This window comes from Nipponia nippon, unplaced genomic scaffold (assembly GCF_047370975.1).
Source record: "Nipponia nippon isolate SJK-2023a ecotype South Korea unplaced genomic scaffold, ASM4737097v1 scaffold_4, whole genome shotgun sequence".
NCBI lineage: Eukaryota > Metazoa > Chordata > Aves > Pelecaniformes > Threskiornithidae > Nipponia > Nipponia nippon.
The window spans coordinates 4,735,511-4,752,417 of NW_028262358.1; the positions used below are offsets into that span (position 1 = coordinate 4,735,511).

General features: G+C 44.5%; 2 protein-coding genes across 3 annotated transcripts in view; one reads left to right on the plus strand and one right to left on the minus strand.

Moving 5' to 3' along the window:
- Window positions 1-1,353: 1,353 nt before the first annotated feature.
- Window positions 1,354-9,262, minus strand: CCT4 (chaperonin containing TCP1 subunit 4). 2 transcript variants are annotated; one of them, XM_087774518.1, is made up of 15 exons: window positions 9,113-9,262; window positions 8,910-9,070; window positions 8,403-8,455; window positions 8,059-8,148; window positions 7,178-7,286; window positions 5,762-5,904; window positions 4,939-5,060; window positions 4,720-4,852; window positions 4,209-4,348; window positions 3,818-3,914; window positions 3,367-3,477; window positions 2,957-3,087; window positions 2,615-2,849; window positions 1,899-2,012; window positions 1,354-1,583 (listed from the first exon to the last, which is right to left on the minus strand). In XM_087774518.1, exons 2-15 carry the CDS (start codon window positions 9,025-9,027, stop codon window positions 1,569-1,571), a joined length of 1,611 nt encoding a protein of 536 aa, XP_087630644.1. In that variant the 5' UTR covers window positions 9,028-9,070; window positions 9,113-9,262; the 3' UTR covers window positions 1,354-1,568. The 2 variants fall into 2 exon arrangements, with proteins under 2 accessions (XP_087630644.1, XP_009474430.1); XM_009476155.2 differs by having other exon boundaries at window positions 8,910-9,239.
- Window positions 9,263-15,389: 6,127 nt separating this feature from the next.
- Window positions 15,390-16,907, plus strand: part of BMP2 (bone morphogenetic protein 2) — a 346,349-nt gene continuing 344,831 nt past the window's right edge. The window contains exon 1 of the mRNA XM_087775975.1: window positions 15,390-16,338. The gene's annotated coding sequence lies outside the window, so the exon portion shown is untranslated. The remainder of the gene's footprint in view (window positions 16,339-16,907) is intronic.

Consider the following 16,907-nt stretch of genomic DNA (forward strand, 5'->3'; position numbering starts at 1 on the left):
ACTCTCTCCTTGCCGAGCCCCCATTTTTTACCCCCTCAAGTTATTAAAGAATCTTCTCCCGTCTCCAAGTTTGTACTTCCGATGAGAATTAAGATCACAGAATCGGGGTAAAGCGGGGTCAGCAGGAATACTCTTCCACCTCTGCAGAGGCGTGAACGATTGCTGGGCCTAGTTGTTGTAGTGAAATTACACGCACTTCCTATCTAAAACAACAGGTGAAAAGATTAAATCACACACAGTAGTTATTCTAAGTCTTGTCAAAAGTTGTAAGTTTGTGATGACGGGGAAGGAAAACTTTAATACCTAAACCAGAAGAGATCATTGCTGGATGTAATCCTGTGGGGTAAGGTATAGCTTGTCATTTTAAAAAGCCAATAAATAGGCATCAGTGCTCTGCATGAGTTAACTCAATTGTCTAATTTATTTATTAGTATTTGAATTATTCCAAATTCCTATCTAATTTATTTATTTATTAGTATTTGAATTATTCCAAATTCCTATCTATTTAGCTAGCGAAGTGATGGGAAAGTATTTCAACAATAACTGGTCAGTGAAGCGGTGGGAGTTTACTCCAAAGCTACAGATTTGACTGATCGTAAATGGAAACGCGCGTTAAGAGTCATGAAATACTCTCAACATAAAGAGGAGCCTGGTCGTTTCAGTAGAGCGACAATGAAGAAGGAAGGGTTAATTCACAATTTCAGGCTAAGAATTAGAAGTTGAAAAACGTTCATTCCAACTATGAAATGTAACATTAGCAACAAATTAAATTAATGTATCCTGGGGCAGCTGGGATTTTCCTGGTAGCTGAGAACGCCCGCGTTACCGCTCACCCTAATACAGCGACACAAACCCTTTCCTTCAGGTAGCAATCGATTTTAGCGTCTATTTTATGGCTTGTTTTAGAAAAGTGTAATTTGCGTTATTATAAAATAGCACGCTTTTTGACTTCTCAGCCAGTTGAGGGGAAGCCAACTGATTTGGGGGGTAGGAGGGGGGGTGTGGATGACTTAAGCTGTCCAAAAGTTTCACGCCTGGGGTTTTCCTACACAGAACTGGGAGCTGACCGCCGCCCCGCTGGAAGCAACCCAAAGAGCACTTACACGTGGTTGAGAGCTGGACCTGCTAGCCACAACTGATGTTAAACAAATCCCTATGAATAAAGATTTCTACCGATAGTAACATTTTATGGAAAGCCTGTAGAGGCACGTTACTAGAGCGCAAATCCCAGGGTGGTCTTAAAATATATTCCAAGAGCTCATTATTTGCTGTTCAACTTTTCAGAGCGCAGAGAAGCCAATGTACCAAAAGGTTTACCTTATTTCTAGCAAAATTATGAAGCAAAGACTCCGGTAGCCTACTGCATGTTTATTGATAAACAGCATTTCCTTTTTGAAAACAGTTTGTGTTTTGTTTTGTTGTTTTTTTTTTTAAATTAACGTGATAAAAGTACATAAGCCTTTATGTGGACTTTAAGACAATTCACACGGGCGCTTGTGGCGAGGAAGCCATGTTCCAGCGCGCGGGGAAGGGGCACTAGGGCACGGTCCCCGCTCGCTTTGCTCCGCTTACCGAGTGTTCACCTGCAAAGAAGAGTTCACACAGTCAGGCCTAAGAAGTCCACGGGACACACAACAGTTACTTCTCCTCTCCTCAAAGAGCCTGGGTTTTTTTAGTCGCTTTCTTAACTCCTTACTTTAAGATACAGTATTTATAACGCATTTAATTTTGTTCCAATCGCAGTTATCAGAAGGCCAAATGGCCTAAGTAGCGCGTAAACTCAGACTACTACCCGATAGCTGTATTTTGCAGCGGAGCAAGTTAGATGACGCTAACTACCCTGCCGCTTGTGCAAAAAAAAAAAAGCTTAAACACAACGCTACGCAAACACTACTTACCACATCATCGATCTTCAGAATGCTGCGCACGGTTTCTGTTGCCAGAGTCAGCGCGCTCAAAGACACCAGCAGTGGCTGGACAACCAACTCCTCCAAGATGTTGGAAATGCCCCCCTGCGAGAACAAGCAGCTTTTACTTTGCGCAAGTCAGACTACGGTTAGGTTTAGCAAGTTTTCTTTCAGTAGAATCCCGAGAAGGGGATTAAATTAGCGTTATCAAAGGGCTCGTACTCCTCTGTCCTCAACGGGAATATGAGGGTAGGCATCTTCTCCCCCCAAGCCCTTCACGTATCCAGTCAAAATTAGCCAAGAGAAAAGATAAACATGGTTGTGCCAGCTTAAAGATGGCGACGACGTCCAAGGAGCTAGCCCACTCTGCTACTTGCAGCACGTGGGCACCCTCTGCTGCAGGTAACACTGATGGATCACTCCAAATGGATCTGGTTTTGTCGCTGAAACCCTGTTTTTGAAGAGACACAGGAAGTTCCTTGTCCCGTGGGCGTGGCATTGAAGTGTCTGCTATTACCCATACTCGGGATAAGCCGTTAATGCCTCAGAGAACAAGCTATCATCTACCTCGACGCTAATTTTAGGGAGAACACCCTTATGAGACGCAAACTTGCCCTCTCCTTAGTTTCGCCCTGACACTGAGCCTTATTCCTTCTAAAGCCCAAGTATTTTTTAAGCGATGCTGCGCCTATACGCTTCCTTGTTACCTTTCTGACGTTAATGCCCGCTGTTTTCTCTCCTTGCGCGTGCCTGTTTCTCAGCTCTGTTACCGTGGAAATGGGGTTGAGACCCGCGTTTTCAGCCAGCGTGGAGGGTATGACTTCCAGCGCGTCCCCGTACGCACGGACGCAGTACGAGTCCATGCCCCTCAAAGTGCGAGCGTACTCATTCAAGCGCAGGGCCAGCTCTATCTCCGGTGCTCCGCCTCCCGCGATTAAAGCTCTGAGGAAAGAAATTAAGAATCAAACCTCATTTTACGTAAGTGCACAAATGATTAGCTTTCCGTATTATTAATACAATCAATTACTCTAACCAAACGGAGACGTTACCTCTTCTTAACTAAGCATCTTATGACACACAGGGCATCATGGATTGAACGCTCGGCCTCTTCCAGAACAAGTTTGTTGGATCCACGTACCACGATGGTTACAGTTTTCCCAGGGTTTGTGCAGCCCGTAATCTAAAACAGAAAACCAAACGCTAAGACTGAAAACAAAAATGGTTCTGGACAAAAAAAAAAAAAAAAAGGGCCTTAAGTTGGTATTTGCAAGATCTGTAAGAGCACTGATGTCTGGCTAAGCAAAACGACGACACTTCCCGAGTCGGTGGCTACTCGGGGATTAGAAGTAGGTACTTAAACGTAGTAACTTCAGTATTAAAAAAACCATTAAAATTAGCAGTTGTTATTAAAATAACCGGCAGATGTGAAGTAGGTATTAACACGTTGTCACTCCCTCACCTTTATTAGTTTCCCAGAACCGTTCAAGTTGACCTCCTCTGCCAGCTCCGCAGACCCCAGCATATCGGGAGTAAACTGGTCAATGTGAGCAACAGGCTTCGTTCCAATCGTCTGAAAAAATAATGGGGGGGGATTAGTTTAGCCAGAAAAAATTAAGTTTAGCCAGAAAAAAAATCCAGAACCTGAACTGCAGAGTCAGCAAGTATACGGCATAACGTTCTTCTGCAGGTTACAGTAAAATGCAGTGAGGACTACGGCTTTTACATCTGTCCCCAGTCCTTCGAGAAATGGGACTGCTCAACAGAACGGGAATGGCTTTTAGGGAAACATCTGCTCCTACTTTATAGTCAGAGCATGAAACTCGTGAAAGTGTCATAATAAACTGGCACTGGCTGGGTACTTAATTTTGGGGCAGACTTTATTGAACAGCCATTTATAGAACTCACTTTACCTTACATATAAACTCAATGTCATCTCTTTCAATGTCTTTAACCACCATGATCTTCATTTTGTTCAGAAAATGGAGGGCTAGGTCACTAAGAGCATCCCTAAAAACAAGAGGGAAGTAGTCAGTCCACCGTGCTATTTTAGTAACCGGCTCACACTACCCAACTGCGTGCTTACCAGCAGCGCTGAAATTAGACTACAAAGCAGGGGTGTCACGAAACTCAAAATATGGGCAAGCCTCGCGCTTTCCAAAGGTACCGTCACTGCTCCAGCCAGTCCGACACTCCGCCGAGTGTGACCGTCAGTATTCGGCTTCCCCTTCCCAGGTATTCCAAACAATTCCAGTTGTTCCCCCCCAACACGCGCAGTAAGCCGGTAAATCGGTATGAACGTACCGCAGAATAGACTTCTGAATCAGCAGCACATTGCATCCAGCCTTCTTAATTTGCTTAACTAAGTTTAGAATATAGGCTCTCTCTTCACGCAGCACTCTGTCCATTTGAGCGTAATCAGAAACAACTATTTGGTTGTCCATCTATTTAAAAGAAGAAAAAAAAAAAGAGAAAAAAGAGAAACGCAAGTATTATGAACAACTGCTGACTTTAAAAGCAAGCACGTTCTTTAACTTAGGAGCCTGTGATTCAAAGCAAATCAACGTAAACAGTGAAATGTCTTAGCAGAGATTGTTTAAATGATGAGAAATACTGGACTTTTGGACTATTTTCTTTCTTACACCAACTCTAAGTTCTTTAGGAGTTATGAGTATCTATGCACTACCCAGCACACCTTCATTATAGCTGTGGAATAGAGCTGACATCACAACATCTTACAAAAATGTGTATCGTTACATTTGCGTCCCCCAAGTACTACAGCAAAAGGTTTCGCTCCAGTCACAGTTTAACTTACGTCTGTCTTTGGAGCAGACAAGCAGAACTGAATGAGGCCAATTTTGGCTTTTTCCACTCTGGTCACACCGGTATTTGCCACCTTCTGAGTCAGGACTAGGCCTTCAACCAGTTCGCAGTCATCAATTGTGCCCCTGGAAACAAACACTCCATGACTCTGGCGCTTTGGGAAGCTGATTTCACAGGGACAAAATTCATCAAGTTACAAATTGTTTCTTACCCCAACTTCTTAACAATTTTAATATCTCTGAGGTCCACGCTACTAGCTGTAGTTGGGTCAATCACCTTCATCACTGCATCCACACTCATTGGAGAGAGTAAACTAGAGTACTGACACACAACCTAAGGGATTTAATAGGAAAGAAAAAAAACAGCGAGAGATTTAACACCGATGAACAGTAATTTCAAAATAAGAGTCTTTGTATTTCAGTGTTTGACTGCTGAATTTTGAAACAAAGCCCGTTTTCCCTCCCTGTCCATCAGGCAGAAGTCTTAACACGGTATCTTCTTAATGGCTACTCCATTTAGAGGAAAAAGCAGCTTTGCTGGTGGGAAAACCTATGCTTAGGGACTTACGGAGGAAACTTGAATTTCTCTTTCTTAGACCCTTAAAACAAAGGACTTCTGAGAGCTTCCCAGATTACTCTGCTGGAAGGGAAGCCAGCACACTTCTCCAGATTTCGATGCTGTTTGAGGAGTTTCTGCCACGTGAACAAGAGCTGCCTACGCAAAAAGTTGGCAAAAGCTCTCCGTATCCCACCTGTTTTTTCTGCTGCTGTTTTCAGTTGAAGCTCGTTTATTTTACACGTAACATCTAAGATCGCTAAATATTTCAGACTGAAATTCAGTTTGAGGGCTTTGATTTAATCTCAGTCAACCATGGCCTTCCGAAAAGTCAGTCTAAGAGAAGGTAGCTATGTCTGAAAACCAGGTAGATTTACGATCTGCAGGCTGTTCTTAATAAGCAAACAGTAGCACGGACTAGGAAAAGCCAAAGGCTCAGCTAGTCCGGAATTACTAAGTTCAAGTATCAGCCATCATACCTTCGAATTGAGCGAAGTAGTCGCACTATTCAGCAAGGTTTCTCTGTCACTCAGTTCAACCGGCTGCGCCATGTTGGTCAAGACTTCAATACCTTTATCCAAAGCTTTCTGGAATGACTCTGAAATGATGGTGGGGTGAATTCCTGGGGACAGCATCAAACAGCTGTTAGACAGGCATGCCTTCCAACCAATGGGGTTTTGGGTTGGTTTTTTTTTCCCCCTCAACCCTCTCTTTCCATTTTAAGATTAGAGAGACTCTCATGTCAGAACAAAAACGTGTTGTTCAGGAGTATGTGACCTCCCTTATTACTTTCCACTGCTAAAGCTGAGGAAGAAAGCTATAATGTTCCTAATAATTTGTCCTCAGACAAGCACAGCGCATTTCCCTGCAATGCCTGACATCCCAGAAACATACTTTCCCAAAGTTTCGTTTATCCTTAGCATTCTTAAAGCTGCCGCTGTTCAGGGAATACCTGCGAGGAGCCTGACAGCGATTTTATTTCAGATTTTCAAAGACTGGTTCCCCACAGTTGTGTATAAAGTTCCTTGATTTCTCTGGAGTGTGCGACATATCCTTTATCTTTTCAAAGCAGGCAGCTTAGGGGCGAACCGTAGACGGGAATCTTTGAACACCGCTTATGGTGGAAGATGCTGGGCTGCTGCTCCAGCAGCACCACCGGTACCGGGAGAGGAAGCAAACGGAAGCAAACCCTTGGTAGGGACCAGAAAGAGGACAACAAGCAAAACGGTGTTTACTGAGATGAGACAAGTGTAGGTAAACTGTTATAAAGTCCAGATGTGAGACAAAAAAAGAACTCTGCAGGTCCCATCATCGTTGCTCTACTTCCAGCGCACACAGGAGCGCACGTGCTACCTGGCTGGACAGCTAAAAAAAGCTCCGGAACTGCACGGAAGCAGACTACCAGAGAACGTCCCGAGCTAATGGAACAGAACCTACATTAACCACTGCCTCCCATAATTCACGTCTTTTCCTGACCAGACTTTCTCGAGGTCCCTATATTCTAACTGATGGGAGGTGATAAATTTGCTGAGTATAAAAAAACCTGTAGAACCACTGCTTCCAAATTTCATTTATACCTTCTTACACTATCTCTCTGTCCACGAGAGAAATAAAAGTATAATCAAGGTGAGTTTTTACAAGGCAGCATTCATCACATCGTCTAGGCGCTATTTCCTCTACCAACAGTAATGCATTCCACTCAAAGCAAAAAGGTAATTTTTAGTTTTCCATTTTTAATTGAAAGTGGGACACGAGTGAAACCTGAACGTGAAGACTCACGTCACCTTTCATGTTTAAACTGGAAACAGTTACTTTAAGCTTCACTACACACGTGCAAGCGGATAGAGGACTTAACTGTGTCCAGTCATGCTTTTATATTAAATACACATATTTACCTTTCTGAAGAAGTCTGGAACAGGCATCCAAAAGAGCTCCAGCAATAACAACAACAGATGTAGTGCCGTCACCAGCTTCAATATCTTGTGCTTTTGACAGCTCTACCAACTAAATGACAGATTATGGCAAAAGTTTATATATAATGCTACTTAATTGCAAACACCAACAATTAAAAAAAAAAAAAAAAGATAAGATATTCAAGAATGCAGCACTACTGAAATCAACCTTAGCATCAGGACTAATCACGCCTTTCCTGATCTGAAGTTGGTACCTTTGGCACCTTGCTTCCCATGCCTGTGCACCTATTTGGCGAAGTACAACTGCTGTGAAACAGATCCCTCACAGAAGCAAAGCAGCTTTTCTCCCAAGCTTAAAACTGATCGCACCTATCTAACAGGTCTACCTTTTCCTCTCCTGTGGCAGGGTCACGGGAAGCTCATTTCCATCTCCAGCCACAATCAAGTCTGAGAGGTCTACATTTAACTTCTCGAAAGACCAGGCTACTGCATCCTCGGACCACCCGACCACAATGTAATTAATTCTCTTCTTTCATTCTCTTCTGTCCTAGCAGTTTAGGACATCACTGACTTTTTTTCTCTTAGATAAGAGAAGAAAGTTTGGGCTAGATTCTTTTACGTCTTAAAACATGTCCAGAGGGATTACGCATAAGGAATACCGGATAAGAAATAAGGACTTGGAACTCTTCAGCACACCTTACAATCAAAATAAATATTCCTGGAGCACACTGCCCAAAATTTCTTGCTCTACCACCAGTGGGTAGCGCTTCTCAAATCCACAGGAAATGTTACTACGTTTTTTTTCCCCCTGAAATTAAGCCCTTACACATATCATTGTCTGAGCAACGGAAAAAAACACTTACCATTTTGGCTGCAGGGTGCAGAACCTGCATTTGTTTCAGAATAGTAGCACCGTCGTTAGTGATTGTCACATCTCCTTTAGCATCCTGAATCTGAGAAGGAAGCGGAGGAGCATAGTCCTGATCAGTAACTACAAATCTTTAATTTAATTTGATACTCAATGTAAAATATTTTTCGCAACAACATCATTTCTCAAACCGAGATATGCATTGGTTTACACGTTCCCTTAAATAAATGAAATTTGGAAAAGAATTTCAAGGCACAAGATGGCATCCTATATAAAACACGTTGACTTTACAGTATTTCAGTCAGCTTAACGTTTTAAAAATGTGGGTACAAGGCTTACCATTTTATCCATTCCCTTTGGTCCGAGGCTTGTTCTAATTGCATCGGCAACAGCTAGGACCAGAAAAAAATATGTTTGCAAGTTGATCTAAAGAACCCCAAGCTCTCACTCCGTCATTCTAAACCTTACAGAATCATCGAATCGTTTAGGTTGGGAAAGACCTTTAAGATCATCAAGTCCAACCATTTCTTCTGCAAAGACAGTGTCTCCCAGTATTAAGCAGTTCCCGGTTATTTTGCCAGCACTAAATCATGCTTAATAGTACAATGACATAAACCGCTGCAATATCAGGACTGATTCCACAGCTCTTTTTTAAAACAATTACCACCCGATCGCTTGATTACAGCCATTTTAAAACTGAGTAGTACCACAGGAACAGTACACGCCGAGTCACCCGACCAAGGCCTGTGTCAAACCCCCAGCACAGCCCCCCCCGGCAGGCCCCGGCCCCGGGAGCTGCCTGCCGCCTCCCCTCAGCACAAAGGCGGCTGCCGCCCCTCACCTCACCTTTCCCGGCGGCTATGTTGCTGAAGCGGATCTGGGAGGGCTTGTCCCGGTCCTGGTAGGTGCCCTTGGCCCGGTTCCCGGCCCCGCCATGGGCTTTGACCCCTGTGTTCTCCGGCATCGTCGCCCAGTCGCCGATGGCGAGGGATGGGCCCTGCGGTCCGGGCCGCCCCGCCGCCGATGGAGAGGGATGGCCCCGCGGTAACGGCCGCCCCGCCGCCGATGGAGAGGGATGGCCCCGCGGTAATGGCCGCCCCGCCGCGAACCTTCCAGAAGGCGCCGCCGCCGCCCGCCACCAGCAAGATGCGCCCGGGTCCTTCCTGACGGCGCCGGGAGTGACGTTAGGCGGGGAGCTGCCCGCTGCGCGCCTGCGCGCTGGCGAGGGAGAAGGGCAGCCCTGCCGGCGAACGGCGCGGACGCCTAAAAGGCCCCGCCGGCGCTTCTAGACTGAGCCGGGCGGGGGCCTCGGGAGGTTTCCCGCGCAGCGGGGTGAGGCGTTGAGGCGGGGAGCGGCGCGGCGGCCGCTGGCTGTGAGGGAGGCCCCGAGGCCGGCGTCCGCCGGGGGCCCCGCAGCCCGGGCGGCATCCCCGCCACCTGCCCCGCAGGGGGAGCCGGGGCACAGCGTCGCCGGCTCCGGAGAGCAGGGGAATGGAGGGGTACGTGGGTTTCCTCACCTATGAAGCAGCTGGTGGAAGGGTCCCGCTGGCAAAGCGGGCTCTCTGAGGGAAGGTGTTTCCTGAGGACGCCTGGGGTTACGAGGAGGGATAACTTTCCTTGAATTAAAATCCATGAAATCGCTCGGTTGGTCTTACCTGTTGCCGCGCAACCTGTGTGAAATTCAGCTGCGCAGCTAAGTTAAAAACATTTGACAGGTGACGGTTACAAAGCAATTAATGTTAGTGGTACACAAACCACTAGCGGTGGATGGGAGTGTAGCTGTAACTTGTCCTCCTTTCTGGTCTGAGCCAGGGCTAGGCAGGCCTAGTCTTTTGCCTTTATTTGTCCTGGTGTGGCTATCTGACAGTTTTTTTTCCTGCTGTGCCATCCCAGCTGTTTTAAGTAAGTTTTGAGTACCTGGTGTCTTATGTTTTGCAGAACCTGTTACCAAAAAGGATTTTAAGCAGCAGCTTTATTGCAAGTGAAGTTAAACAGACTTGAATTACATGAAAAGAACAGAAAAAATGTATAGTTTCTGGTAACACCCTGACCTTCCCAGGTGTCTGAGCGACTCTTATTTCAGTTTGTATCACCATTGTAAAAAGGCAGGCTTCATCGATAAAAGTAATGCTGGAGTTGAAAGGTAGCTTATACCTCTTAGGTTGATCTTTCCTTAACTACTGTATTGATACAAGAAGCTTCTGTACGCTTGTCTTTTTGGGGATTTCTGAATAGCTATTTAAATTATTTTCTTCACCGTGAACAGAATACAAACAATACGATTTAGATGCAAAGCACGTGCTTGAATCCACAAGGCGAATTAATTCTGTACTGTGTTCAAAGCAAGACACAAAATAAGACACAGCAACTCGAAAGAGCTCTGACTGAAAGGAAAACGCCCAAGTAATATCTAAACCATATAATTTTTATGGCATACCTCTTCCTGACTGGATGTGAAAAGTCAGGATTTACAATATGGCAGTGCCGGTGAAGTGCTCCTGTGTGGAGACAGTTGTACAAGAAGTGTGTCCCTGCGCTAGTAAGGTGCTGCTGATGTAAGACACTGCGTTGTAAGAAACAGGCAAAGGATGTGAGCTCTTGAGCTTGTTTTCTGTTTCCAAGCATCTGCATCTACATCAGGAGCTTGTTGCAAGTGAGATGTGTCCTCAAGGTGAGCAATTTTCTAGTGCCAGCAGCAGCCTTGTATGGTGATACGTAAAAATCAAGCATTTGGACAGTTCTCTTGTCAGAAGAAAAAAAAAAACAACAGGAAAAAAGACTTCATATTCACAGGATTACATCGTCTCTCAACCATTTTTATCAGTTGCTTTTGAATTTTTTTTGCTGGATTTATGCATCATTGAAACAGATAACTGCTCTGTGTCTGTTGGAGACTGTTTATAGAAAGAAGGTTTTGGAAGTGAATGGTCTTTGCCTATCTATATTCAATTTTTAACAGGCAGAGAAGAAAACAGTTCTAAGTATAAAGGTAGACATACATCTAGGTCATACACAGGGGAAAGGTCTACTAGTAAGAGTCTTGACCCAGACTTATATTGCCTTCAAAATCATCAGAAACACATCCTAAATGACCAAGATCATGGGGGTCTCTGACCGTGATCTTAAAGTACATCAAGCAGCGATCGCAACCATGCCAAATCCTGGACATTTAACACTAATGCAATGTTGAAGCTAGAATCAGTAGAGAGCTGAGCTTTTAAAAGAGCTATCGAGGTATGTTTAGGTTGCTGTAGCTGGCCACTTCCTTGTCACCTCAGGTTAGGGATCATTTAGAGTTTGTTGTGGTATCACAGGAGGTTCCTGATTTTGCGTTTGGCAAAAGCAGCCTCTTTTAAGGCTCTTAAGCGTTAAGAATAATTTGGGGTTGGAGTTTGTTCCATTGCTGGGTGGAGAGCCTGGATTTTTACTTGGTATGTAACAAGCTGCTGAGCTAAGTTTAGGGCTGCTGTGGTTAGCGGCTACCTTCTTAGGAATAATTTTGGTCTGGCAGGGTTGCTTCTCTAGAGCTGGGCTTTAGGGCAGAGTTAGGATGAAGGGTTTTGTAAGCGTTAGTCTGTGCGATCAGGTTTGCGCTGGATGTGATAGGAGTTGTCTGGCTAATGCAAAGGTTGTCATCCACTGCTGCCTCGTTCTGCGTCCAATAGAAACTCCGTGGGTAGGGTTTGGTTTGATCTTAGGTCGTTGCAGGTTTTAAGGTGTCACTGGGTGGAGACTGACCCAGAGCGTGCATTGTGTTTTATTACTTGTTTTGTGTCTGCTAGCCGTAGTTTAGATGAGCAGATATGTAGGGCTATCAAGCTGTTGAGTTTTGTTTAGGGCTTTGGCTATTACTCATTTTTTTGCTTTATTCTATGAGAAATAGAGATTTTTTTTTTCTTCTTGCGTATTTAGGGGCAGCCTTATGGTTAGACTTCCACCTGCAACGTCCCATTGACCTATGTGTCGGTTGTTAATGTTGATCCAGGCAGAGGGGTTGTGGAGAGATATTCCTCAGGTATTTGTAATTTGGTGTTGCTTGTGGGAGAGTTATTTGAGAGGGCTTAATCAGACTTGCTGTTGAAGTTCAGCTTCATGTCAGGGTGAAGGCTGAGGTTTCAGACAGCAGACCCAAAGGACCAAATACATTGTTAGGTCCTCTTTAGAGCCAGCACTCGCAGAAGCCTTCCAGACTTGTTTTAGAGCTGAGTTTAGGCTCGGAGTTGCCTGCACATTATATTGTTTTTCTTACCCTCTTATCATCATTTCTGGCTGCTCTGACCTTTTCCAGCATTTCCAAGGAGCAGTGAGATGATAGCAAATCATACAGAAAACACCCGCACGCTATCCTAGGGCTGTAATATTTTTTTTTAGCTTAGTTTCTTGAAAAAATGAGATTTGTGTGCTTAGTACTCTGTCCTTCAAATAGGACTTGGACCTATAGCCAATTTTGACTAAATGTGGTAGAAACTCTGCATTTTCTGGCTTTTTGTAAATAGGCAGCTGCACAGAGAAGAGAGATTTTTAGTTAAAGGCACACTGAGGGGTGCTGGTTTTGGCTGGGATAGAGTGCCAAAACCAGCACGTGAGGACAGAGCTCAGTCCTTCTGGGATGCTCATCGGTGGCACAATGTTTCTGTGGCTTGCAGAGTTTTATTTCACTCAGGCAGAGGCAATGAACCGCTATCAACGTGAAACTTTTTTGAGTCACTGTTGTATAAGGTGCTTATGATTTTGGGCAGATCACGTCACCTCTCTGTCTCTCGATTTTTTTTTTTTTTCTCCCCAACTATTTCTAATCTGGTGCAGTTAGAGGATAAACTTTTTTACTAGCTGTTTGTGCAGCATCTTGTCAAATGGAGTCCTAATACAGAGCGGACCTTTCTAGTTCTACTGCAATATGAACAACATGAACAACCTTCACAGAGTAAATATCATCGGTGGACACCTAATCAGGGACAAAACGAGGCTTCTGGGAATAGTGGCATCTCTGTCCCTTTTACAAGGTGAAGAATGCCTGGGGCGTGTATCTTTCCTACTTACTGCACCTATGTCGGGTTGGATATGAACGCTAGTCTCATGTAGGGTCTTTTTTTCTTTTTTCTTGGAGATAACTTGCTGAGTATACTGAAGGCAGTAGCGATGACAGCATAACAAATGATTGCCAAAGAGAGGGTGACATCATTTCACCTAATGGCCTTAGATAAGTTATTAAGTACCATTACTTCATCATGCTCTGATGAGAGCAAGTAGCTTCTAAACATTTAATAAATGCAATACTCATGCCTGCCCAGCACAAAATGTTTTGCACAGCAAGTAGATTCTCATTTTTCAAAGAAGAAGAAAGTCTCTACTTAGTGCTGAGTGTGTGATTTTTCTTCTCTTCTATCTGGAGTTTCATCCCAGAATTTATCGCTCTTGGTGTCAGCGCTGTGCCCTGGTTAGAGCCCCGCAGGAGCTGCCAACCCCGTGCCCGCCTGCATGGCGGGGATAGCTGCATCGCTGCTTTCACCTTCTGGAGGAGACAGTGAACGAGGGATCCAGCTTTTTATGGATTTTTCTTGGGATTCTTTTACTTGATTTCTTTTGATTTCCTTTGGTTCTCTCCTGCTCTGGATGTATCCAATGGAGTACGTATTGTGAAGACTTTTTGCCCCTTTTCTCACGCTCCCTCCACTTCATGCTAGTATTTTCCGAGTTTCTTTCTCCCTTATGTTCCTTTAAAAAAAAAATATAATCTGAGAGTCATGGTAAGCAGTTGAAAAGGCTGCTCACCCATTAAAGGATGCTGCAAAAAATGAGGATATATGCTGTGGTAGTATATCAGGGACTACACAAAGTGCCGAACAAGTATTATCTTCTTGTATGTACTAGTAGGTAATGTCATCCAGCACCGAAGTGTGAGGTTTAGGTAGCAGCACAAAATACAATGCTGCGCTGAAAGCGTTGGTACCAGAAAAATACTCTATTTATGGTGATTCTGTTCTGCTAAGACACTAGGGTGCATTGCTAATCCTGTGAAGAATTTGCTATAAGGGATTCCTACGAATTCAGACCTTTATTTTGAAGACTGTACTTTAAAGGTAGCTACATTGTCAAAGTACTCTTAAAAACGTGTTGTTGCATGGGAAATGTCAGCTTGAAGTTATGGGTTGGTCAATCCTAGCAGTGAAAATGAAGATGATTTATTTCATGCTTTCTTGGCAGCCCCTGGCTCTTCAGAAGTGCTGTGGCTGGGGCATGCAAAAACCTACATTTTGCATAGGGGCAGATCAATTATATGTATCAGGGGGCCCAGAGCACTGGTCTGCTCGTGTACCGAGTAACCAGATGCTGCAGCGGCATGGCATCTGGCTGGACATACTGCTTAGGTACTGAGGAACGGCTCTGTGCACGGCCCGACTGCCTGCCCAGGGCTGTACAAGTTGCCACTGTGCTCTGGACCTACAAAATCCATAAGCATCAGTTGAATCATCAGTGGTTTTTTTAAGCAGATTAGAGTTGCTTATCTACAATCCAATTATTGTAATGTTCCACAGTAATATTATATGCAAGATGAAATTCAAGATACCACATTACATACACATACTTAACTGTTACTGATCTTTATCTGTCCTGAATCAAAAAACCAACCAATTCTTGCCTTTTTTTTCTGTAAGTGCAATGAATGTGATCTGATCCCTGTTTCCAAAATCTTCAATATTTAAAAAAATCGTATTGCACTTGTAGACTGATTTACCAGTTTGGGTTTTCTCAGGCAGTAACCCCCTCCTTGCTCTTAAGAAATGGGCAGTTTCATTTACATTTTTCCTTCCCAGTGTCAAGTTGGCAGAGAACCTCCTGGTCATAAGGCTACAAAAAGTATTAGAGACAGGGACAGCTAAGGTACTGAATAACAGTCTGGGGGACTGGGACTGTTGCTACTGTTAATTCTTAGCGCGTCTGCTTTCTTTCCGTTCAAATAGTAATAGGTAAGGATACCCAGATGCATGCAGGCAGGCAGATGGGTAGAGTAAGTTAGTGAGCGTGGTCTGTAGGGTGCAGGCTGAAGTTCTTTGGTGAAAGAATGAGTATTTCCATGTGGGTTAGTACCTGGGGAGATGATTCCACCCTCTCCCTCTAGATGACAGCAGAACACCGGCCTTGCTGTAAGGGATTGTTTCCTGAATGTATTTCAAAAGAATATTGTGATTTGTTGTCCTGCTTGATAACTTTTTGGGATTACTGTTGTAATATATTGCCCTGCTTCAGAACAAACGCTGCATGCTTTGGACAGCTGATAAAAAGAAAAAGCACCAGGAGTTTAAACATGTTCTGAGTATCTGTTTCCGCAAACACGAAATGTGTTCGCACCTGTGATAAATATCTCTGTATTTCACAGGTAGAGTGCGAATCTGATGCTTCTTGATAAGCAAGATCCTGAACCCTCAGAGGCATCCTCATTTCTAACACCACGTGAATGAGTTTTTCTGGAGACCACTGCGGAGGAGTACGTCTGTGCCAGTGCAGCGCTTGCCGAGTGAGCATGGTGGTTTGATTTTGCATCCTTTCACGAAGAGGCTGGTAAAGGCAGTGGTATGATGTGAGCTCCTCGCTTTGGGCTGCATCGTCTCCCAGCTGGCCCGTTAAATGCCTCTCACGCCTCTGGCCTGGGACAGATCTCAAAAGCAGGCTCCCTTCTGTCACCAAGGGGGATCAGGCTGAAGCGCCTCATCCTGCTGCTCTGGGCTTTCCCACCCGCCTGCTTCTGCCGCCAAGGACAGGGCTCTCGGTGACTGCTTCTCTAAATGGCATTTGTTGTACCAAAGACAAGCTGCTCCCTCTCTGTTCCCTCACAGCCAGCAAGGCCTTTGCCCGCATGGGTTCTGGCCCTTAAAAGAGCTGCTTTTTTTTCCTGTATGGAGGCCTTTTCAGGGATCAGCTCCTTTTCCCAGAGTGTTTCTGCTGGGAGACTCCATGAGACTCAGTGACTGATTTTCATATGCTGAGTTAGAGATGGAGCAGCATGCACTTCTGCCATGACACCCAGGGGATGCACCCACAGGCACCATTGCCTATTTTGGACTTCCTTTGCTTGAACTTGGTTCTGTCGAAAGAAGAAAAACATTGACAAGTGAATGGAGAAGGTTCTGAGGAATGCAGCTAATTTCTTCTTAGGAAGAAAAGCCATAAAAAGATTACACAAGCTTGTCAAAAAACATATTTAAATGCTCTCTGCGCTTCCCCCAAGTGATCTTCCTCTCACAGAGAAAGAGGACAACTGTTGAACTGTGAAACAGTAAGTAGATTTTTTTTTTTTTTTAATGGGTTGGCTTTTGTTAGCTTTTAAAATTGTTTCAGAGATGTTTGGGTATCCCAGTCACGCTGCCAAAGGTTTATGTCTTTGGAGTTGGAGGTACAAACAGGATGTTGGGTGCAAACAGGAAGACGAGGCAGAACAACCAGGCAGAGCAGAGCAGGGCAGAGCAGAGCAGGGCTGGGCGACTTTTTAACATGGCTTTATGCGTGGGTGGGAAAGTTTCCATTTGGCTCCCTGGTTGCTCTCCTCACTGCCTCAGTCCCAAGCAGCACTGGGAGCTCCAGCTCTGCTTCTTGTGTCGATCTACAGTAATGAAAATACAGGAAATGTCCAAACTGGTTATTAGTTGTGTTTACAAGAATGACAGCTCTGGGTTTTGAGGTTGGGGAATGGGGATGACATTAATTTTTTTCTGCAGTTATACTTGGATTATGTAGAAGCCAGAAAATGGGCTTCAAGATAACTTTACCCTATTGATTAAAATATTGCTTGCTTTTTAGGGTTTACTTTCTAAATCAGTGGGTGCAGCTACAATAAAAAATCTAGAG